This window comes from Lissotriton vulgaris, chromosome 7 (assembly GCF_964263255.1).
Source record: "Lissotriton vulgaris chromosome 7, aLisVul1.2, whole genome shotgun sequence".
Taxonomy (NCBI): domain Eukaryota; kingdom Metazoa; phylum Chordata; class Amphibia; order Caudata; family Salamandridae; genus Lissotriton; species Lissotriton vulgaris.
This window is the reverse complement of record NC_141695.1, coordinates 632,517,315-632,540,721: the sequence shown is the minus strand read 5'-3', so window position 1 is coordinate 632,540,721 and position 23,407 is coordinate 632,517,315. Positions and strand designations below refer to the sequence as shown.

Sequence of the window (23,407 nt, the reverse complement as noted above, 5' to 3'; positions counted from 1 at the left end):
TTTTGAGAATCTTTGACAGAAGAACTGCTAACCAAGCTATCGACAACGAACTATTAGACCTTAAACAAGGGAATCGAGACCTGGTGGCCTATATTGCGCAGTTCAATAAATTAATTGTGGAAACGGATTGGCCAGAAGAAAAGCGCTCAGCAATTTTCTATCGAGGGCTCAAGGACGAGCTGAAAGACGCTTTGGCTCAGATACCGAAGCGGCCGCAGGACATTTCAGAATAGATTGATTTAGTCCTTCAACTTGACCATCGTCAATTCGAAAGGAGGTCCGAGAAAAAGAAGGACTTTAAACCCTACATTCCTCGTTTAGACCGGATCAAGTAGGAAGGCAACAAGACGGAAGTCAACACGAGCAAAGAACCTATGCAGATTGGCTCCATCAGGGGGCCCTTGTCTAGAGAAGAGAAGGAGAAGCGACGCAACAATCAGCCGTGATTGTATTGTGGTACTTCAGGGCATTTTGTAAAAGAATGCTCGAAAAGACCAAAGACAAGTCAAGGGGTAAAAGACAGATCCCATCAGTAGAAGGAGTTGCCCTGGTGGGATGTTGCAACGAGTCAACTCATGAACCTCAACAATTGATTAATACATTACAGTCGACAGCGCCACATCTCACGGTCTCATTCACGGTGAAATTTGGGCTCCAAGAAATCCAGGGAGTCTCGGTCATGATCGACTCTGGGGCCACCGGAAATTTTTGTGATTTACGCTATGCTCAGGAAATTGGAGTCAGAACCATAAAAAAGAGACATCCAGAAATAGTAAAAGCTGTTGATGGTACTAATCTCACCTCCGGTTCCATCATTAATGAAACTGAAACTTTGGAATTGGTGGGGTTGCAAGGCCACCGTGAGTTCATAAGATTCAATCTTATAGACGCCCCACAATTCCAAATCATTTTAGGATTGCCATGGTTGTCTGAACACAATCCTTCAATTAATTGGGAATGAAGAACAGTGAAAATGACTTCTGAACATTGCCTGAAGAATTGCTTTTCGAGAATTAAGCCTAAAAGTGAAGGGTCACCGGCTTCTCAGCTTGCTCAACTTGGCAACAGGATTTGTGCCACTATAACCCAAGAAATTCCCCAGGAATATAGTGATCTTGCTAACGTGTTTGATAAGAAAAATGCAGAGCGACTTCCACCTCATAGAGAATATGATTGCAAAATTGAACTAGAACCCGGAGCTGTGTTACCGTGTAGTCGCATTTATGCGTTAACAGAAGCCGAGAATGTATACCTGGAGGAATACTTGGACGAATATTTGAAGATTGGATTTATCCGGCCGTCCCAGTCTCCTGTGTCATCGCCTCTGTTTTTCCGTCCTAAGAAGGATGGCAGTCTTCGGACCTGCATTGATTACAGAGCGTTAAATCAAGTTACCGTAAAAAACAGATACCCCCTTCCTCTAATTTCTCAGCTGTTGGATCAAGTTAAGGGGGCCAAAATATACACCAAACTTGACCTTAGGGGCGCGTATCATTTGGTAAGAGTGGCCGAAGGCGACGAGTGGAAGACGGCCTTCCGGACCAAATACGGCCTGTTCGAGTATCAAGTGATGCCTTATGGATTGAGCAACGCCCCAGCCGCGTTCCAGCACTTTGTTAACGACGTCTTGCGGGAATTCTTGGATCGAGTTGCGGTCGTTTACATCGACGACATTTTGATTTTTTCAAATAACGTCCAGGAGCATGTGCAACACGTACGTGCTGTGTTACAGACGTTGCTTGAGAACCATCTCTACGTTAAGTTAGAAAATTGCTCTTTTCACGCTGATCGCATGGAATTCCTGGGTTTTGTGTTGTCAGCCGATGGCGTGCAAATGGATGACTCTAAGGTTCAAGTCATACAAGAATGGTCTTCTCCAAGAAGTGTAAAGGAAATACAAAGTTTTATTGGGTTTGCTAATTTTTAATCGCAGGTTTATACCCAATTTTTCAGATAAAGTTTCACCTATCACTCAACTATTAAAGAAGGGGAAAAAGTTTGAGTGGTCGGATGAGGCAGAAAAGTCGTTTCAAACACTAAAGAAGGCTTTTGTTACGGCTCCAATTTTGAAACACCCTGACTCTGAACAACCATTTTATGTAGAAACAGATGCGTCAGATTTCGCCACGGGAGGCATATTATCTCAGAGAGATAAGTTAACGGGGCAACTCCACCAGGTAGCCTATCGATCGAGAAAATTGTCAGAGCCTGAATGCAATTACTCCATAGCCGACAAGGAGTTGTTGGCGGTGAAAGAAGCTTTTCAGGATTGGCGTCATTATCTGCTGGGGGCTAAACATTGTGTGACTGTATTTACAGATCACCGCAATTTGCAGTTTTTGAAGTCCGCTAAAACTCTCACGCCACGACAGCTAAGATGGTCTCTGTACTTCTCGGAGTTCGACTTCGTAATCACCTACAAACCGGGATCTCAAAATGGCAAGGCAGACGCCTAATCAAGATTGAATTCTCCTGAAGAAACTAAAACTTCACGTCCTGAATTAATCATTCCTTTGGAAAAGGTAATAGGAGTTATCCAGCTGGAAGAAATTACAGAAGAAATTTTGAAGAATCATTCTACAGAACTCACAAATTGGTCTATGTCCAACGACAAGAAAACCTTGGTTAATGGCCTCCCCTTTTATGATGGCAAATTGTATCTGCCGTCCAAGGAAATGCAGGAAAAAGTCTTAAATAACTTTCATGATGATCGCCTTGCTGGGCATAAGGGGGTCAAAAAGACTCTGGAACTAATAAAACAACATTTTTGGTGGCCTGGCATGGCAGCTCAAGTGGGACAGTATGTAGAAACCTGTGAAGTGTGTATTAAAGGGAAATCTAATCGAAGTGCTCCTCAGGGCCTATTACAGCCTTTACCTAATGCTCCAGGCCCGTGGCATACTGTGTCATTAGATTTAATTGTAGATCTTCCACCTAGTTTGGGGCATACAGTCATTCTGGTGTTCGTTGATTCCTTTTCAAAGATGGGTCACTTCATTCCCCTAAAAGCTGTCCCCACTGCTCCTCAGTTAGTTCAACTGTTCAATCAAAATATTGTACGAGCCCATGGAATTCCACAAATCCTCATATCAGATAGGGGTACGCAATTCATATCCAAATTTTGGAAAAAATTCATGCATAGCCTTGGAATCGACACACACGATACTCGACCAGTTATCACCCAGAAACAGATGGTCAAACGGAGAGAGTCAACCAGGAACTAGAACAGTATCTACGGCTCTTTCTGTTGGAACAGGAGGGTAATTGGTCTGAGTTGTTGTGGTCAGCAGAATTTGCCTATAACAATGCTGTGCATGACTCCACTGGGTATTCCCCGTTCTATTTAAATTCAGGGAGACACCCGAGACTAGTTTTGGGCAAAATGGATACAACAGTGCCTGCAATCACTAAAGTCATAAACGATTTAAGAGTAGCTTATGATAAGGCCCAGAAGAATCTAACTAAGGCTAAAGAGTCATACAAAAGACAAGCAGATAAAAAAAGAAGAGCAGGGTCAAATTATGGGGTAAATGATGAGGTGTGGCTGTCCACTAAACATTTGAGATTAAAAGGCAACAGGAAGTGGACCATTTAAGGTGTTAAAAATCATAAATCCAGTGGTAGTTAAATTACAACTTCCAAAATCATTAAAGATACATCCAGCCTTTCATGTTTACCTACTTAAAAAGAATCCAAAAAATGTTAGACTTAAGGTGGCTCCTTCTCCCATAAACGTAGAATCTGGAGAAGAGTTTGAGGTTAGCAGGATTCTAGACTCTAAAATTTCCAGAGGGAAGTTACATTACTTGGTTGAGTGGAAAGGTTATGGCCCTGAAGAGAGATCCTGGGAACCTTCTTCAAATGTACATGCTCCAAGATTAGTCCAAACCTTTCATAGAATGTATCCTACATGACCAAAATTGGGGGGGGGCCCTATTTTGGAGGGAGGTACTGTCAAGACCTGCCTAGCCACTAGTCAAAATAGTGAGAAAACCCCAAAAATCATGTCAGGAGGTCAGACGCAATGTAAACACTCACGTTGGAAAAGACGTCATGTGGTTCCAATAATTTTCTTAAGCGGTGTTTAATTGAACTCCAAAATAGCAGCGTAAACATGGCTGAAGGAACGGGACGCGGCAGAATGAAAAGTTGCCGGTCTAGTGTTTCTTTGCTCTCAACCGATGCAGCAGGTGAGGCGCGCGTTCTGATAACGAACTGCGCACTTCAACTGGAATCGTCCACGAAGTCAGAGTGAAGTTCCGGAGTTCCGAGTTTTCCAGAGAAATCTACAATTTTCATCCGAAAGAGTTCTACATTCGCATGCGCAACGAGGGACATGAAGTAAGATTCTTCAAGCCTCATTCTAGACTGTATGAACTGCGTTTTGACGCGTCTTGCGTCTTCAAGTCGAGGCGTTATCAAGTGACTGAACTGATATGCCGGAAGCTGTTTTCTTTCTTCTATAGTTTACTCATAGCTAGGGTATCGTGTTTTTTCCTGGAACGCTATTATTATTGTTGTCGAGCTACGGAATGCTACTTTAAATGGACTTTGTTACAGAGCACATCCCAACTCTGTCAGGTACATCTTATATAAGATCAATCATAGAGTCACACTAAACAATTTCCGTAAAATATTCTTGATAGCTAATGATACTGTGTTTTACATAGGTTAATAGAAACCCGAGTTCAGTTGAAAATCAATAAGAGAGAAGCAATTGCCTGTGATCTAAGGGTAAGCGTTTTGCTACTGTAATAAATGACTTGCATGTAAAATAGCTGCTTGAAATTAAATAGGGTTTCCTTACAGGTTATATCAGAAGACCCAGAAGACCAATACGAAGAGTGTACTCCATCTTTCGAGGGCAGCCTCTCTTCTCTTTTGTTATTTTATACACTTCCCCTTTCCCTTCTGTTTTAGCGGTTACCTTGACATTGCAGTGTCGGGTGACTTCTGAGGCAGAGGGGCGTTGGGACTAGCGTCGACTCCTGTGGATTCATGAGGCCTTCCTGACATCGTGGTGCCAGGCTTTCTCGAGGGTGCAGCAGGTTTTCTTGGAGTTTTTGAGGTCGTTGGTGAACCATGAGGCTTTTTTGCTGCCGGGTCTGCTGGGAGGGTTCTTTAGTGGTGCGAGGTCATCGGCGCAGTTGGTGGGCCACTGTCTGAGGTTGCGGGCTGCTTCGTTGGGGTCCCTCGTGTTGGTGGGAGGGTTCTGGCTGAGGGAGGTGGTGATTTGGTCGGCGGTGATCTTGCTCCAGCTTCTGCGGGGAACCTGTTGCGGGTTGTGGTGGGTCTTGGTTCTCCTGAAGTTGAAGTGGACGCAGCTGTGATCTGTCCAGTGTAGTCCGGTGTAGTGGCTGAAGGAGATGTGCTTGCTGGAGGCGAAGATGGGGTCTAGCGTGTGATCGGCATAGTGGATGGGGGTGTTCACCAGTTGCTTGAGTCCGAGGTTGGCGAGGTTGTCCAGGAGGGCGGCGGTGAAACTTTAATGAAACACACTCACCGGATGATGTAACGAGTGATGTCATTTGAGATGTCATTAATGATGTCACTGACCATGTCATGAGTGATGAAATATGTGGGGTCATAAGCAGTGCATTGCTGGGGCATAAGTTATAGTTAGCTCAGGTTAAAGTAACTGCTAAATTTGAGCCTAAGTATAACAACCTGTGACCTTTGTTTTTTTCAGTGAATTTGTAAGTTTTTTAATGTTATTTCCTCACTACGGCATCCCTGTCACCTTAGGTTTTTTTAGGCAATTTCAAGGTTTTTTTAATTTTTTATTTTACTAACTGGAACATTTTTGAGTGGCTGTGTGATTGGCAGTATGGGGTGTATGAGCGGCTATATGGGTCGGTGACTGGATGTGTAAGTGCTGTATGGGTGTGTGAGTGGTTTTGCGGGTGAGTGTCTGACTGTGTTTCTGTGAGTTGCACACTACTAAGGTGGACAAAGCGGGGCCAAACGAGTGATGGGTCATGGGGATTTTGCCCTTTTGCATACTCTTAGCCATTCAAAGGGAAAACTATGGGCTCTGCTCCCACCAGGAGAGGCAAAGAAAGAACACACTCATCACAGTCACTGCAGGTTGTGCTCTTATAGAACAACGATGCATTCTCCTTCACCAAGGATTTCAGATCGCTATTCAATGTAGACTGACCCAGAAAATACACCTGCTTTGCCTTCGCCAAACCCAAGAAGTTAGGATCATGTGTCCTTTACAGAAGTGGCGCTTCAAATGGGGCGCCTGCAATATTTATATTTGTAAGTGCCTCAAGTTGAGGTTTAAGTTCTGTGACATGAGTATCAGTGCCAAAAAGGAACCTTATCTGCCTGTTTATCCAACAAGATTACATAGTTTTCCCCAAATGTCTACCTTAGTGGAGTAGTTTCTACTGGTTAATTAATAATTGATGCCTAGTTGGGTAAATATCTAGTGCGTATTCCACAGTACAGCTGTGCAATGGACCACAAGGAAATGTCTCCAGCGATCTTGTGTGCATTTCGGCAATGTGACTGTTCTTCGTCTTCATCCAGGACTCTGTGATAACATGAACCCTCCTATAGCGAAGACAACAAAACTACAAAGAGGTGAACCTCCATTAAACAAGGGCACTCTCTCTTAGCTATATGAAGCTTCTTTGTTTGGTGGAGATGTCCTTGTATTCTTTGGCATCAAGAAGGCATCACCAAAATCGGCAGGAATAGCACAGGAGGCCCTTTGGTAAGGTATCTGTCAACCTGATAAAAGGCGGGAAGTCCTTTGCATACTACTAAAGTGGATAGGGCGGGCCAAATTAGCAGAGCTTCATGTGATTTTTCACATTTGACTACTCGTAGTCATTTAAAAGGAGATCCTTGGGCTCTGCTCTCACCAGGAAAGGCCAAGAAAGAATCCACTCATCACAGTCACTACACTGCCCTCTAATAGATCAATGATGCATTCACCTTCCCCAGAGAATTCACATCGTTTTTCAATGTGGAACTGGGGAGAAAACACACTTGTTTTGGCTTCTTCAAACCCAGGAGGTTAGGATCATTTGCCCTTTACAAAATGGAGCTTCAACTGGGGCACCTGTTATGTTTATATTTGTAAGTACCTCCTGTTGAGGTTTAATTTCTGTGAAATGAGCATCAGGGCCAGAATGGGCCGGCTAAATCTTAATGGACAGGCCCTGTACCTAGGCTGTATTTGGCCCTAGGCACCCCATCCCCTCGGTCCAGCCTCTTTATGCTGGGTGCCATGGAGCCCACCCAGAGCATCCAGTGTGCAATATTGGGGACTGTGGGGGAGCCTCAATGCCCCTGCAGTCCTTGCTGGCTCCTCGCCTACAGCAGGAGCCACCATTGCTCCCACATCTAGGGAGCAGCAATGCAGTGAGAGCAATGCTCCCAGCATGCAGCAGCAATATTTTCATCTCCCGTAAGCTAGGAGCAAACTTACTGTTTGCTCTTGAGCTGTCAAAGCTCCCGCCAAGTGTAAGCAAACTGCTATCTCACAAGGATGGGCATATCAGGAGATAGCAGGAGCAGGCCCTGGGGTGGGGGTGATGGTCCCAGGGCCATTTGAAGCTCAATGGAGGAGGACCGCACTGCCCCTCTTCCTTTCATTTTCAAGGGCCTGCACAAGGGAAGTGTTGGTTCCCCAGGGCCAAGAGCTTCTCTGCACGCCTCATGTTTCTGTCTCCTGTGCTTCCACCGCCGCCTCCATCTTGCTTTGGTTCATCGTTTCCTTTTGTGCATCCCCAGTGTTGCAGGTCTCATTATGTGTTTCTCTGCCACCCCTGTGTTCCTTTTGTCTTTTGTGTTGCTTTTCAGCGCCTCTGTTACCCATTTTGATTACCCATCCACCTACGGCCGCCGTTCACTTCTGTATTTCTTAAATTCTGGTCAGTAACTAAATATAGAAAACAACACCAGTATTGTTTTGTATGTGCGCTCATGCGTGGAGCTTGCGCCTGCAAAATTATAAGCTTGTCTGTATCAAAAGCTTTTTTTTTATTGTTCGGGAATGCTGCTCACCATCAGGGAAGCTATAGAGGATGGCAAAAATACATTGGCAAATCCACTAGGTCGGAAAAGCATGACTAATTGACTTTGCAGTGTTTGTTTTTAATTCCACTGTTTTAACATAACCCTCAGTCTTGTTGGAGGGTTTAAATAAGCCGAAATTGCTGCTTCTGATTAATGCATATACTTTGCACATGTGTGACAGCGCATGCAAGCACACAACGGCTCCCTTGGAATTAAACTATTCTTAAATGGCCGAATTGTGCTCACATGCGTGCGTACGCTTCCAATGCGTGTGCAATGTCTCTCCATAATGGCTCTGGTCGCTAATGTGGCTTTTACTGTTCCAACATGGCCATTTAAGAATGTTAAAATAAAACGCATTGGCAAAGTCAATATGTCAGCACTGGCCTGGAGCCGACCTGTTGGCTCTGCCAGTGCTTATTTATAATGAAATGACTGGTGGCCATTGGTACTTTCAAAAGTAGTGACGTGGAACTGAAAACAGAAACGAGTAATCTTTCAAGCTTTTTGTGGCTTTTGGTGACAAACCTGAATAGTTGCCATGGTTATGTTGTTATGCTATGTTATGTTATTGTAGTTGGACTTATAGCGCGCATGGCTACTCAAGAGTGTCCCGGCACGAACACTTTAGGGGAGCAGGAAACTAGTAGATGAAAAGATACGTTTTAAGATTTTTTTTTTAATGCAGACAGGTCTTCAATACTGCGTAGAGCCAAGGGAAGTGCATTCCATGCTGCCGCCGCCCTCCAAGTCAGAGACCTGCCACCCAGCCTCTGAAACAGAAATTGAGGAACCCGTGCTAGCAGGAGGGATGCCAATCTTGCAGAAGAGTGGGCTATAGCCCTTACGCCGGCTCTGTACCGTATGCACTGTGGTTGGGATACATTTTTCCCGCACCATGAGATTCCCTTAAGGTCTATGCCACAGCCTCACCTCAATATCATATCCGGCAAGAAGCTAAGGCTTCCGTCGCGGAAATCCTTGAACAATTAGAATATCAAGGAGTGATTGAAACTTGTGTGTCACCGATGAATAACCCACTTTTTACTGTGACTAAGCCTGACGGTTCGTACCGTTTGGTATTGGATTACCAGCATTTGAACTCTAATTGCTGTACCTGTGCAGTACAGAATACCCACGGCTCTGCTCTAGTGGATAGTCTTGTGCGAAAACGGTTTAAAACCACACTTGACATATCCAATGTTTTTTTTTTGCCCACAATTTGGATGGTCTAAGTTCCCAATGGACCAGTTTTACCTGTGGCGGCAAATAAGAATATTGTCCAGGTGTGTTTGCTGCCCGTATCTTCTCTCTCTTGGAAAGAGTTTACCCAGATGCGTGTTCGTATGTGGATGACATCTATCTCACAGATGACGAAATTTAGGTGCATCTGTGCCAATTCAAGTCCAAAGTCGTGCACACGCAGACTTTAGGGGACTATACAGCACAATTGGCAGAGCTCCGTGCTCTGATGCTTGCATTGGAGTACGCTGATCCTAGTGTGACGACTCTTACTGTGAGTGATTCTTACTACTGTGTCCAGTCTTACAATGAGAACCTGTTCTTTTGGATTCAGAATGATTTTCGTGATTTATTTATTTATTTATTTATATTCTTGTATAGCGCTGGAAGTCAACCCCCGAAAGGGTATCTCCGCGCTTACGCATTACCAAAGAGCCAGAAGCTTGTAACTAGACAGTGAGATGAAGGGGGAAAGCCTAACAGGCGACAAATAAAAACGTTTTCAGGGACTTCTTGAAGAATTGAAAGTTGGTTGTATTTTTGAGAGCAGGGGGCAATGAGTTCCAGAGGATGGGGCCTTTGTAGTACAGGGCTCGCCCTCCCTGCCTAGCTTTTTTTATCCTGGGAACCTGGAGTTGTTGCTGACTGCTGGAGCGCAGGGTTCGACTGGGTTTGTAGGGTATAAATATTTCTTTTAGATATTTAGGTCCATTGCCAAACAGACATCTATGAATTATGCAGCAGATTTTAAATTTTACACGCTGTCTAATTGGCAACCAGTGGTGTTTAGTCAAGAGGGGGAGTGAGGCAGACCTTGGGTGGGCGTTGAGAACTAGTCTCGCAGCAGTGTTCTGGACAACCTGTAGTCTCTGTAGTTGTTCCTCATTTGCCGAGACCAGCAGGCCATTACAGTAGTCCAGCCTACTTATAACCAAGGCCTGGACGAGAGTCTTTTTTATAAGAATCTGATAGGAATGGGAAGACTCGTCGTAGCAGACCAATGACCTGGAAGCAGGAACCTGCTACTTTATTTGTGTGCTCTTTAAACAGGAGTGTTTTGTCCAAGCGCACACCGAGATTTTTGACGATCTGTTTGGGGCTTGGAGTTGGTCCTAAATCCAAAGGCCACCAATCCGGGGACCACAAAAGTGTGGCCTCCCCGAACAGCATTACTTCAGTCTTGCCTACATTACACTGGAGGCGATTAGTGGCCATCCAGTGAGATATTGCCCTCATTCCGTCCGCAAAAGATTTTTTTTATTGCGGGCGTTAAGGTTTTAAAGGGAAACAAAAGCTGAGTGTCGTCAGCGTACGACACAGGGGTGAACCCATAAAATCTTACAATATCCGCCAAGGGGGCCACATACACGTTGAAGAGTGTGGGGCTTAGGCAAGAGCCCTGTGGCACTCCCTTGGTGAGCTCCCTTGAGATAGAATGGTGGGAGCCCAATCTTACCTCTTGTTGGCGATCCGAAAGAAAGCTTTCCAGCCAAGAAAGAGCCACCCCTTCTATTCCCCTCTCCCTCAGACGATCGAGAAGTATCTCATGGGACACAGTGTCGAAGGCAGCGGATAAGTCCAATAGCACTAGAATCATTGAGTTTCCTCCATCTAGTGACATCTTGATGTTATCAGTCACTGAAAGGAGGGCAGATTCTGTGCTGTGATTGGGCCTAAATCCAGATTGAGAGGGGTCTAGGCCCTTCGCTGCCTCGATGTGTTTGGACAAGTGAGTGTTTACGTGTCTCTCGGTCATCTTGCTGAGAAGGGGTAGGAGCGAGATGGGTCGGAGGTTGGAGAGGTCGGTCCATGGAATTGCTGCGTTCTTTCGGATTGGGTTCACCACTGCTTTTTTCCATTCCATGGGCACAGATCCTTCCCTAAGAGAATGATTGATCAGTGTTTGAATATGGGGCCTAAGCAGATTTTGCAGAGAGGCAGTTATTTTAGCTGATAAAAGATCATCTGGAGAGCCAGATTTTATATGGCTCATAAGGGAGGTGAGATCTGAGTCATTGACTGCTGGGAATGCCGTAAGTGTGGTTTTACTCCGTGTGGGCAGGATGGAAGGGGGTAAAGAGTTGTTACTATTTTGATTGGAGACCAATAAAATTTTGTCGTAAATCAAGTTAATTTTGTTTTCGAAAAACAAGGAGATTTCGTCGCATAATTGTTGGGAAAAGTTATCTGGGCTTTTGCATGCGGTAGGTTTTACAAATTCCTGAAGGATTTTGAATCATTCCTTAGATCGATTTCCCGCTTCTGCGAGTTGTTGAGAGAGGCTATTCCTCCGAGCATGTTTGATGTTTTTGTAATATTTAGTCTGGGCCTCATGATGTGCCTTCTTGTTTTCTTTGTTCGTGATTCCAAAGGTAGCACGATAAAACATAAAATGATATGGGTTCGAGTGGCTGAGCTTAAAGAGCAGTTGTCACTCGTGTATGTAATGCACACTCTTGGTCATCAGCGCGTGGGAGTTCACGCTGTTGGCAATTCTTTGGCCGATGAGGCCGCAAAATCAACAGTATTGACATATTTGATTGCAGTAGTTACACATTACAAAAGTAATGACATCTTGGTGGCTGTAGCCGCGACTGAGAAGGGAAGTAAATATCCTAAGGTGTTCCCTTCAAAGTATTCATATCACTTAAGTCCTGATAAAGTTCCTTACGTAAAAATACCAGACGTTGATTGAAGCTTGATTCCCAACGCGGACCGCAGGTCCACACGGATTACAGCTGCCCATGAAGGTGTTGCGTCTGCGAATGCGGCGTTTCGGCTACTGTGTCTCAGTTACAACAACGTTTCTGGTGGCGGGGACTGTACAGACAGACGCGTGATTATGTCCTTCAATGTGACATTTTCCAGCAGATTAGGCCTTCAACTGCTGCGTGTCTGCCCCAGACACAGTTGTACAGTTCTAATAAACCACTTGGTTGTGTTTATTTAGATCACTGCGGTCCTTTTCCTCTGATACTGTGTATAAGTACATCTTAGTAGCAGTTGATTCATGCACACGCTTTGTGTGGGTGTGGCACACCGCAGCGCTGAATCACGAACTGTCATAAGAGACTTGCGTATCTTTGTAGGGATTTTTGCCTGTGGCACCTTCCATTCGGATCAGGGTCCTGCTTTCGCCTCTAAGGCGTATAAGGATGCCATGACTTTGTTGGGGGTCCAAGGCAAGTTTTCGTCTTCATACAGACCTGAGGGTAATAGTGTTGTGGAACGAATGATCCGGGATTTAAAGCAGTCTTTGACAGCTAGGGTTATAGGCACTGGCAGGAACTGGCTGGCCCACCTCAATAGCGTGCAGCGTGCCCTTAATAATCTACCTAGAAGGTCTCTGGGTGGGCGGACCCCATTCCAAATGCTCTTAGGTCTCAAGCTGTACGTCCCGGACCTTGACGGTCTAGACCAGGCGGCGGTTGCTGTCTCCTTTGAAGTAGATGAACATTGTAATGTTTTACAGGATCTACAAAAGACGAGAGACAGTCTTGGAAAGGAACACTTGCCCTCCACATCTGATGCTGCGTTGCAGATTCTGGTAGTTGGCTGGCTACCCCAAGATGGAAAACTGGTTTGAGAGAAGATCGAAATCAAGAAGGAATTTGGTCCCTTATATCGAGCTCTGGTTCCAGTGCTTGGCGTGAAGGGCACAAGAAAAGTCATTTTACCACCTCTTCCAGGTCGTAAGGAACAAAGGTACATCTCAATTGACAATTTCAAACTACACAGAGTGGCCGATTCTTCTTAGTATGATTCCGGTAATCTCATGCCATCGATTTTGAGAAATTCTGTTTTGGCCACGGCTCATAACCCCAGGACTGATGTTGCCCTCGAGATGCCTGCAGTTTCAAGTCCTTTATTGAGTTCACTACCTGGTGCTCACCGTGATGAGAGTGAATATACTACTTACCCCACTGACTTACCGATGCCTGATTTGCAAACTTGTTTGGCTACAGAATCCAGATTTTCATTTGACACTGACTCTCACACATCGAAAACCCCTTCAAACCTTTCTGTTTTTGCAACGTTGTTTAAAAAACATTTTTTGATTCCTCCTTGGACCTACATTTGGTTGGTGCTTTTTTTGATTTACCTGTTCATGTCAATTGGCTTTGTGGTGTATTTTTTCCGCCTTGTCAACAGACACTATGTTGAAGAAAGAACATGCATTTGACATATTAATGGAACATTGGCTCCCCATTCCTCATCACATAGATTGAAGAGGGACCTGGCTTTTGTTAACATCACTACTTGGCCCGTCTTAGATGGGATTGTGTGGGATGCTATTAGATTTCAAATCCACGGGCCCACAGAAGTTATAAATGTCCAAAATGTCCTAAGGGTTTCTATGGGGGATGTGATTAAACAAAATATACGTTCTGATGATTGGGCTGTTCAGGCCATAGAGGCTTTGCTTTCTGATTTGAAATATTATGCTGCCTTTGATGCTGAAGATTTGTATCTAGATTCCGCAAATTATGGTGATTTGTTTTGTTATCAACATTTTGGCAATCACTACCTGCATAAAGCAAATACCAAGAGAAATACTGTTAATTATACACAATGGGAACATTGTCCCGCTCCAGTACAAGGCAGTTCCACTTCTCTTTTAAAGAGGTTCACTTATTTTACTGATTTACTGATTTTGTCTCTGTCTGATCCCTAAAAAAGATAAAGATACCTCTCTTTGTAAAAATTACAGGCCCATTTCCCCGATTAATACAGATTGTAAAATGTTTGCTAAATTACTTGCTCTACGCATCAATAAGATAATCCCAGACTTCATCAATATATACCAATCAGGGTTTGTCAAAGGACGATCTATCGCGGATAATTAGAGAACCTTCCTTAATATTATCCACCTGGCTTCTAAATTAGATTCACCTGTCACTGTCATTACATTAGACACTGAGAAAGCATTTGAAAGGTTAAATTGGGAATTTATCTTTGGCGCAGTGAAATGGCATGGCTGAAGCCCTCCTATTATTAAATACATCAAGTTGTTATACTCTGCCCCCTCTACCTCCATTTGGGTGAATGGTTGTCAATCTAAATATTTCCCACTCCTTAGGGGGACTAGGTAGGGATGTCCTCTTTCCCCACTCTTATTTATTCTCGCTTTAGAACCCTTTCTGGAGAAACGTAGACGTTCACCACACTATACAGGTCTCCAATCTAAAAATATTGACATCAAATTTAATGCATATGCAGACGATATTTTGTTACATATCTCCAATCCGTCTACTTCTCTGCCGGCATTCTTCTCCTTGTTACAAGATTACTCTATAGTTTCCGGCTATAGATTGACTATCGATAAATCCGAAGTCATGCCTTTAAATAAGCCCTGCCTTTTCCATATGTTTCCCGACACAGGTTTCAAATGGAATTCCAAAAGTATCAAATGCTTAGGCATTCGTTATGCTAATAACATTAGGGAAACTATTAAAATTAACCTTGCTGACTTACTTAAAAAGCTCTCTGCTCTTACTGAAAGCTGGTCCCCACTTTTTTTATCCTGTAGATTAGCTACAATTAACCCCTTGGCTGCGGTGGTAATTCCGCCGCAGCACTAGGGGGGTCCGCTCGGCGCCTCCATGCTCGTGACTGAACGACTCCGACACGAGCCGCGGTGGCGCTGTGCTTGTGACAGAATGGTTCTGTCATGGCCCCACCCGCCTAATAGAACCCTCAGCGCAGGCGCAAAATCATTGCCGCGCAGGGCCAGGCCGTGACGGAACCATTCCGTCACCAACACAGCACCACCGTGGCTCGTGACGGAATGGTTCCGTCACGAGCATGCAAGGGGTTAAAATGATGCTTCTTCCAATTATCAATTTTTATCTTTCTATGCTTCCGGTCTCCCTCCCACTTTCCTTTTTTAGTACCAACAATCGCTCCTTGACCAAATTTCTTTGGAACAATCGCAAGGCCAGGTTTTCACTTTCTTGTCTCCAACAACCCAAAGAGTTAGGAGGAGTCAATTTTCCCAATCTCAGGCGTTACCATTCAGCATTCACCCTGAAACAAATATGGACCTTTTTAACCTAATCCACACATACACCTATAACGGCCTAGAGTTCGTTAGAACAAGGTCAATACAAACCTTTTTCCTTTATCATAGCTACCCGCTTATCCCAACCCCCGAAGTATTTCTCTTCACTACCATTACTCATTCCAAAGCACTCGCAACCTCGCTGCTTAGAACTCATCTCTCCTCTGCAGACCAACTTTCACGCACTCCAGTCTGGTATAATAAACGTTTAAAGATGAATGGATCGACAAAGGCATCATTACACTTGACCATTTGTTGAAGGACGGGTCCTTTATGGACTTTTCGGATATCTAAAAGTATTGCGGTATTACCTCCACACATGCCCTTCATTTTCCCTGGCTTAGGGAGTCTCTGACTCGTCTGACCAGGTCTCCCCCCCCACTTGATTTTTTTACCCAATTTAAAGCAGCTGCTATATAAAAGATATTATCCCGTTTTGTTGATGCTAGAACCACATCCAACTTAGAACTTCTATGGCCCAGGATTTTTCATTTCAAACATGGGACTCCATCTGGTCAAACATCCATACTTCTTTACGCTCAGCTAGTACAACTCAGACTTTACATTATTTTTATAATAGACTTTTTTTCACCCCTACTGACCTGCACACATTCAAACTGTTAGATTCCAAAAAATGTTGATCTTGTTCCCACGAGAGCAGTGACTTTCCTCATATGTCCTTCCACTGCCCTTTGGTTAAATCTTCTGGTCTCGTATATGGTTGAAATTGAATGAAATATTATCTATCAACGTTTCTTTTAATTTTGTACATTTTTGGGGGAAAGTTCTTCGCCTATTTGGGACGCCAACAGTAATGTGGGTAAATTTATTGATTTGTTTTTAGCTATTTCCTTTCAGATTATCACCACTAATTGGAAGGATACCTCTAAAATTTCGTATCAAGCTTGGTGGAACTTGCTTTGTGACCATCACAGGCTTGATCGTGTCCATGCCACTTCACTACCTCTGTTGATCAAAAACGACTCTTTTCTTTCCAGGTTGGTTACTTGATTTCACTTTTATATACGGTACCAATGTTTCTCTTTTTTAAAATAAATAAATAAATAATTTCACAATGCTAATTGTTTCTCATTGTTCTGCTTAATTGTTATAACTTATGTTTGTATTCCCCCCTCACTTTTCTTCCTCTTCTTTTCGTTTTCTCTTAACATTTTAAAAATGTTAAAATGCATTTGCTCTACGTACACGTTTTTCCTTCCGAGGGTTTTTATTAGCCTTGTAGTCATATATATATATATTTTACTTCTATTTTCATGCTACATGACTTTGTACTGATGTTTTACTTTGTTTATTATCTCAATTAAGCCTTCTAAACATTAAAAAAAGGAGTAGCAAATTTAATTTGAAATGTCTTGGCGTAAGCGATACTGCTTTTTTTGACAACCTGTCCATTTTACATACAAATGACACCTACTTGTGTGGCAAACATGTCCACACTAATCCTTTAGGGAGTGTACCGGAAGTTTAGGGCCTAGGAAACTAGTATTTGGAACTGTGATCATTGCTAAATGAGTGAGCGAAATCAACATATTATTTCATAAACAGGCTGACAGTTGTACTAAGAAAAAAATACAAAAATGTAGGAAACAGAAGCTTTACCTTTCTGCTGTTTAGGAAGCTGCATGCATCAATATTACATAGAATATACAACATCACAAGGTTGAAAAGCTAAGCACAGAACTAATGTGTAAAGAAGTGTGTTTCCTTACAAGTGCCTAAATTTGGGATATGTCACTAATTGAGGCTTTGTTCATTCAGCAATATAACTCCCTATCCTCTCTCGATAGAGAAGCATTGAGGAATAAGATATAAAGATACCTAAACATTTAGGAGAAATAGACACAAAGACGGGCTGCTTCGGAAGAATGATGGAGGGCGAGAGCGGTACGCAGGGAAAATACATGGATTGGCATACTAGAGAAAAAGATCACGCTAATAATTCAACCAAAACCTTAATTCAGAGGCTATCAATTTTATAGGTAGGGTTTAGATTATTTACTAAAGAAAGTAGGATTGTGCAGCATAAAATGCGTTGGGTTTTTCTAATGTTCATTTTGTTTTATTTGATGGTTGCTGAAATAATAATAATCGATCTTATGATTAATATGCACAAAGTCTGTGTGCTGATTGTACACAATAAATAAGTAAAATCTTTACAAACACCATTTGCAGTGTCGCTACTGCTTTCAGGGATCAGGGTAAGGGTCTGCCAAACTTCAAACAACCCTTGTAGATAAGAGCACCTCTGACAAGGTTGTCCGACTCAGAACTCGCTAATCTAGACGTGCCTAGGTCGTTACAGAGATGGGTGAGATACACCCGCCCATTTTCCTTTTCTCCGAATAGGGAAGCAAATAGCCCACAGAGGTTTAGGAAAGCGATCTGGGTGTGCTCCCATTAATGGCGAGGTTTAAAACAACAGACTTGAAACAGATACACTGTGGTAGGAAGATCAAGCAGTGCTTTTGTTACTTCAAGTCGTGCTACCACGCTACCTCAAGCTCTGTCTCTATGTGTAATCAGGGCCATGGCCATCATTCGACTTCGGACTCGGATACACCAGGCCAGTTCAATAAAGGCAATCCTGAATCAACCCACTATTTAGACAGTAACTACATTCCCTATTTAGGTTTCTCATAAACTTAGATCTTTAGACTTAGCAGATCCCATAGAGCACTTCCATGTTGTCGATAAAATGGCTGAAGGAGACCCCTGGGCGCCGATCCCGCACCGTGATGCAACCAGGCCACCATCAAGACACTTACCTCGAGCTCTTCAGTTCTCCAGCACTTGATCTCTCTAGTTCGGGGCAGAGACGCAGCAGAAGATCATAGTAATTCTTAGTTTTAAACTGTGATTGGAACACCACACCTTTACAGCCAACCTACGAGAAGCGGGAAAAGTGTGGATAGGATGAGAATAATGGAACATAGCGAGGGAAAAGGGCAAACTCAATGCCAGCCGACGAGATGAACATGGACAGAGAAAGAACAGCTTAGAAGTAACACTGCAACATATTGAGACACTGTGAGCAGACCTACATGTGGCATACATGAACATTAGCGACCCTGACCGCCTCTGTGTTTGCTAAGCAAGACTTCCGCAGTAAGTGCTGCTCAGCTGGGCCTCTGGGCTCAAGAGTCCACAAAACCTAAATGCTGCAGTGTCTCTGACAATGCATAGACGGGGTGAGGCGCATTTCCACAATAGAGTGAGTGTTTCTGCTTGTGTGCTTCATATGTGCAAGCACACATGCATTCATTCATTCGTGACCATCAGTTAACTAACCATCCTTCAGGCTGGCAGACTGTGACACCAGAGAACATTTGTGGCCCCTCTGCACCCAGCAGAAATCTCCCACTCAGTCAGAAGAGTCAGTCAGAGCATGCTCAGCTCTCACAGACTGGTGTCGGCTGCAAGTAGCATCCACACACCTTCCGTTTTCTCTTCTTTGCAATCCCGTCCATGCAGCCTTATACATAGAGGTTCTGGACCTCATCAGTCTGTGGGGAGGTGATTCACTATTCAAACAAACAGCCCTCTACAAACAGCCACTTTAAACTTTTCTTGAAATTACATTGAGTGAATTTGCAACTTGTATATATGTAACTCTTATTTTATGTACTTACTACCATTCTTTTTGAGTTGAGAGTTTATCTGTTTAGTATCTCCTATGTAATTCATGTACTCTTAAATCCTTGTGTAATGTAACTGGTTCTATTGTAAAGCGCTCTGACACCTTCGGGTAAAGTCCGCGCTACATAAAAATGCATATATAAACCTGAGATTTGGGATGCTGCAGAAGAGTTGTAAAGATGAGAGTTCAGGAGAAAGCTCTGATAGGAATGAGAGAGAGAGGCAGAGAGACCAGCCCCAATCTGACCTAAATCTACTGCTAATCCTGTCCTGCCCTGCAGACCCGGCCGCGGGGTAGGCGGGGCGGGGATAGGAGGGGCAGGAAAAGAGGCCTCCCCCAAACTCAGCGACGCAGTGAACGTCATGTTTTGGTAAAAATAATCTTGCAGCTGGAGGCCGCGGAGAGAATGTGATACTTCCTGCTTATTAAAGAAAGAATGCAGTATTCTATTTGCGGGTTCAATCTTTCGTACTGGTAATTAGTTTTCTTTTGAATAACATTCTTACAATAAAGATTAAACGCACTCTGACACCTCTGGCTTTGCGTCTCTAAGTTACCAATACCCTGAGGCCATGCTTGCAGAGTGAGGTGAACAGGTTAGGAATGCAGGCACCTACTTTCATTTAATACATTGATTAATGTCCAACGGGGCACACGCAGGCATTTTCATTCCGGCGTTTAACGAGAATTGTCTGAATGCTTTTCGAGCAAGTGTGGAAAAGGGAATTCATGTTTCATATAAACGTAAAACTTTCATCTTTTGTAGAATCCACTTCCCTACCTCATGGGTTTCATAATATCAAAGTAATTTCACATTTTTTGTTATTTGGTATCTAATTCGTTTTTCTGCAAAGAGCTACAATGCACCTCATGGTAGCGGCCCTAGTCGTACATTTTGACATAAAGCCGTTTTGGTCAGGTCTGATAAAGGAATGGACGACATGCAGCAATCGCGTATAGATTTTCGTCTCTATATTGATCAGGGAGATCGGTTGGTAAGAGGTGCAGTCAGTGAGATATTTTCCCAGTTTATGGAGGAAAACAACAGTGGCTCCTCTCATGAACTGCGTCAAGTGTGTACCGCGAAGAGTAATATTCCGCAAACCCCTCAGCAATGGAAGTGGCCTTTGAGACCAGATCACCAATGCTGCAATGTACAAATGGAATGACCATGGACTCCAGGTCTAAAGTCACCAACCACTATAGGATGCAGCCCTCATAGATACAATATTGGGCCGCCTACCAATTGTGCTTGGCTGTGTTCAATCTGATTTGTCACAAGTCCTCCTCTGCCACAGCTACTGGTTGCAATGTGACCTCTGTACCGCCATCGAGAGGGATGAAGTTTTCTATGTTTGTGAAGTTCACTTCAAGCTCAGCTGCCTCCTGCTGCTATTCTTTTCTTATGCCGGTAATAAAAGATTTAATGTGCCTACGAGTCACTGCCTTAAATGCCTCCCAAGTGGTGGCCGTGGAGTCTAATGAGCCAACATTGGTCTGAAAGTATGTAGATACTATGTCTTGGACGAAGGGCTCATCTTTGAGCCACCATGAATTGAGGCACCAATCGCCATGGACGGCCGACCTCCCTGCCCCGAGGTGCTGTTCAACTAGGGATTAATCTGCGTGGGAGGATGGTCACCTCTCTCACACCTGGTAGCCCTGTGGCTGTAATAAAGAAGTAGTCTATGTGGGAAAAACAGGAGTGAGAGAAGAAAGTAAATTGTTGGTTAGCTATGTGCCATTTTCTCCAAACATCGCAATGCCCATGGGAGATGGACTCATGTCTTAAGCGGAGTCCAGTGGGCAGTAGTGCAATTAGAGCTTGTAGGGCAGTCAGCGAAGAGTCAATCACCACAGAGGGGATGTATGCACTGACGATAGACCACTTTTGCCATTCTAGGGTACCAGTGAGAGGGATGAAGCGGCCCAGTGGATAAGGGGAGAGTACAGATGGGACCAGGGGGAAGGAACTGTGCAGGATTATAGCGATGCCCTTTGCTCCCCTGGCATATCCCGCATGATACACCCGCGCATAAGCATGTCGACCCAGGAACATATTATGATTACCCATTAAGTGTGTTCCCTGTAGGAGGACATCCTTGCCTAGTTTTTTAACATAGTTGATGACTGCACCCCGTTTACATTTGTCGTTAAACCCAATAACGTTCCACAAAAGGATATAGTGGGACCTGTCTAGTAGTGGCTGCTACAGGGTGGTGTGCAGTGCAATGTGGTTACGTGGATTATATGGATCTGTTCTATGTAAGAGGAAGTCAACTAAAACATAACTAGCAAGGGAGTTGCAATCGGTACTTCTCCATCAACTCCTTCTACCCCCTTCCCTACCCTTCTTCCCATGAAGCATCTCTCGCCCGAACCGTTGAACGTGAACATTAATACCCCGTCAAAACCATAGAAACAAAAAAATAACCAACCACCAAGAATCTGTACTTTGACAATAGTTCAGACATGAATCAGGTGAGCTATCTTAAGCAATATTGCCAAATAACTCCGAAATTAGACCAACTAGGAAACATCAAAGCTGCAAGAAACCAAAAACGGTGTAGAGGATGAAGAGGAAACACGACTGCTAAGTAGTCTAATATCAAGAACAGAACAGGGGGCTGCCAAGTCAGCCAAGGAAAGCCTGAAAACAGATAGAAAGCAAAATATTGCATAGATACAAGACTAGATCAAAAACAGAAAGGAAATACTAGGAAGTACAATGTAGGAAGTTGTACTCTGCAAATATAGTCAGGAAAAACAAAGGACAGCCAGAACAAATATTTTGGCACAGGAAGCACTGCTGAAGTGTCTTAAGTGAGAGATTACATCATTTTCCAAGCAGGTTCACCCTGCTAGGAATCAGTCAGCAGTTAATACATCTGAAACACATTTCCTGCTCCAGGCAAACTGACAATTTGACAGGACGAGTAAAGTTTATGATACACTAGAATAATCATGATGTAATTATCACTTTCTCAGACTGTGCAGGAATTCGTGCAAGGAGATGCTGGTGCAATTTATGATATCCAAATTACTATTCACAGCAAAGTCAGAAAAATGAACAAGCATCTCTACTGTGGCTGACAATAATATCTAGAAGAAAAAAATACTATTATTATTACATGCTATTCAAAACCAGTTACCCCTTAAAAAAACAGTACCTACAATATTTCATCCTAGCAATCCGAACTCAATACCCCCAATATCATCTGATATGCTAGAAGAAACCAGTCCCTAGTATCACAGACCAACTTATAGAAAGCAATATATGCAACACCACGTGTATCTGCCGGAAGACGTTTCTTATAAGTGAGCATGACTTTGCAGAAGATAATATCAGCAAAATCACATGTCTGTTAATCCCCTTCTGGGCCAAACTCTGTTATCCTTTTTGTTAGTAAGTCAAAAATGTTATTTTATAGACAATAAAATCCACTGTAAATATTTCCACCACAACAAAAGCAAACAAAGAAACTACAATAACAAATTACAACAAGCATTTGCAATGCAATAGGTCTCGCATTATTAAAGTTTGAGCTATTGGCATTGTAAATGACACTTTTTTTATTTATGTGTTGGTTTTGAAAATAGATACATTAATAGCATTGTCATTTACAATGCCAATAGCTTAAACATTCGCAAAAGTGACACGTGTTACATTTGTAAAACAATATGTGTTGAGAGTGAGTGAGTCAGTGAGTGAGAATGAGTGGGAGAGTCAGTCAGTGAGTGGGAGAGTCAGTGAGAGAGAGAGAGTGGGTGAGTCGGTCAGTGAGAGTCTGGACAGTGAGTGAGTCAGTGAGTGGGAGAGTCAGTCAGTGAGTGAGAGAGAGTGGGCGAGTCGGTCAGTGAGAGTCTGTTAGTGACAGTGAGTGAGTGAGAGAGTGGGAGAGTCAGTTAGTGAGAGTGAGAGTGGGAGAGTCTGTCAGTGAGAGCGAGAGAGTCAGTGTCAGTGAGTCAGTGTGAGTGAGAGAGTCAGTGTGAGTGAGAGTTAGTGTGTGTCAGTGAGAGAGTGAGAGTCTGTGAGAGTCTGTGCATGGCTTCAAAGGATATTGCTCCGTTTGTTGCTCGTCCCAACTATTCTTCCATGAATGATTAATAAAGAGATCTGTTTCTTTCTTAACTCTCATGTAGATTCTCTACTGCTACGTTAATAGGTCACTGGAGCGTCTGGCTAATGACTGTCCTTGTAAAAGATGCGGAACATATGTTTAAAAGTGTATACATTGGCTTAGCCATTATCTGATCATATCCAGGAAATATCCATGCTTTCTCTGGTTTACAGAACTCTCCATGTATTATTGGAACGATGACTTGGGGCCCAAGGGGTAATGTGCTTGCTACACAGCTTAAGGTATGATCGACTTATCAGTTTATTCTGCAGGCTGCTATCCCAGAATATA

The 23,407-nt window shown here is 43.5% G+C and overlaps 1 protein-coding gene across 1 annotated transcript in view; it reads right to left on the bottom strand.

The window, feature by feature from the left end:
• Positions 1-23,407, bottom strand: part of ACSF2 (acyl-CoA synthetase family member 2) — a 652,634-nt gene that overhangs the window by 352,504 nt on the left and 276,723 nt on the right. Inside the window, exon 5 of the mRNA XM_086930824.1 lies at positions 18,124-18,242. Within this exon, the coding sequence (XP_086786950.1) occupies positions 18,124-18,242 (119 nt within the window). The remainder of the gene's footprint in view (positions 1-18,123; positions 18,243-23,407) is intronic.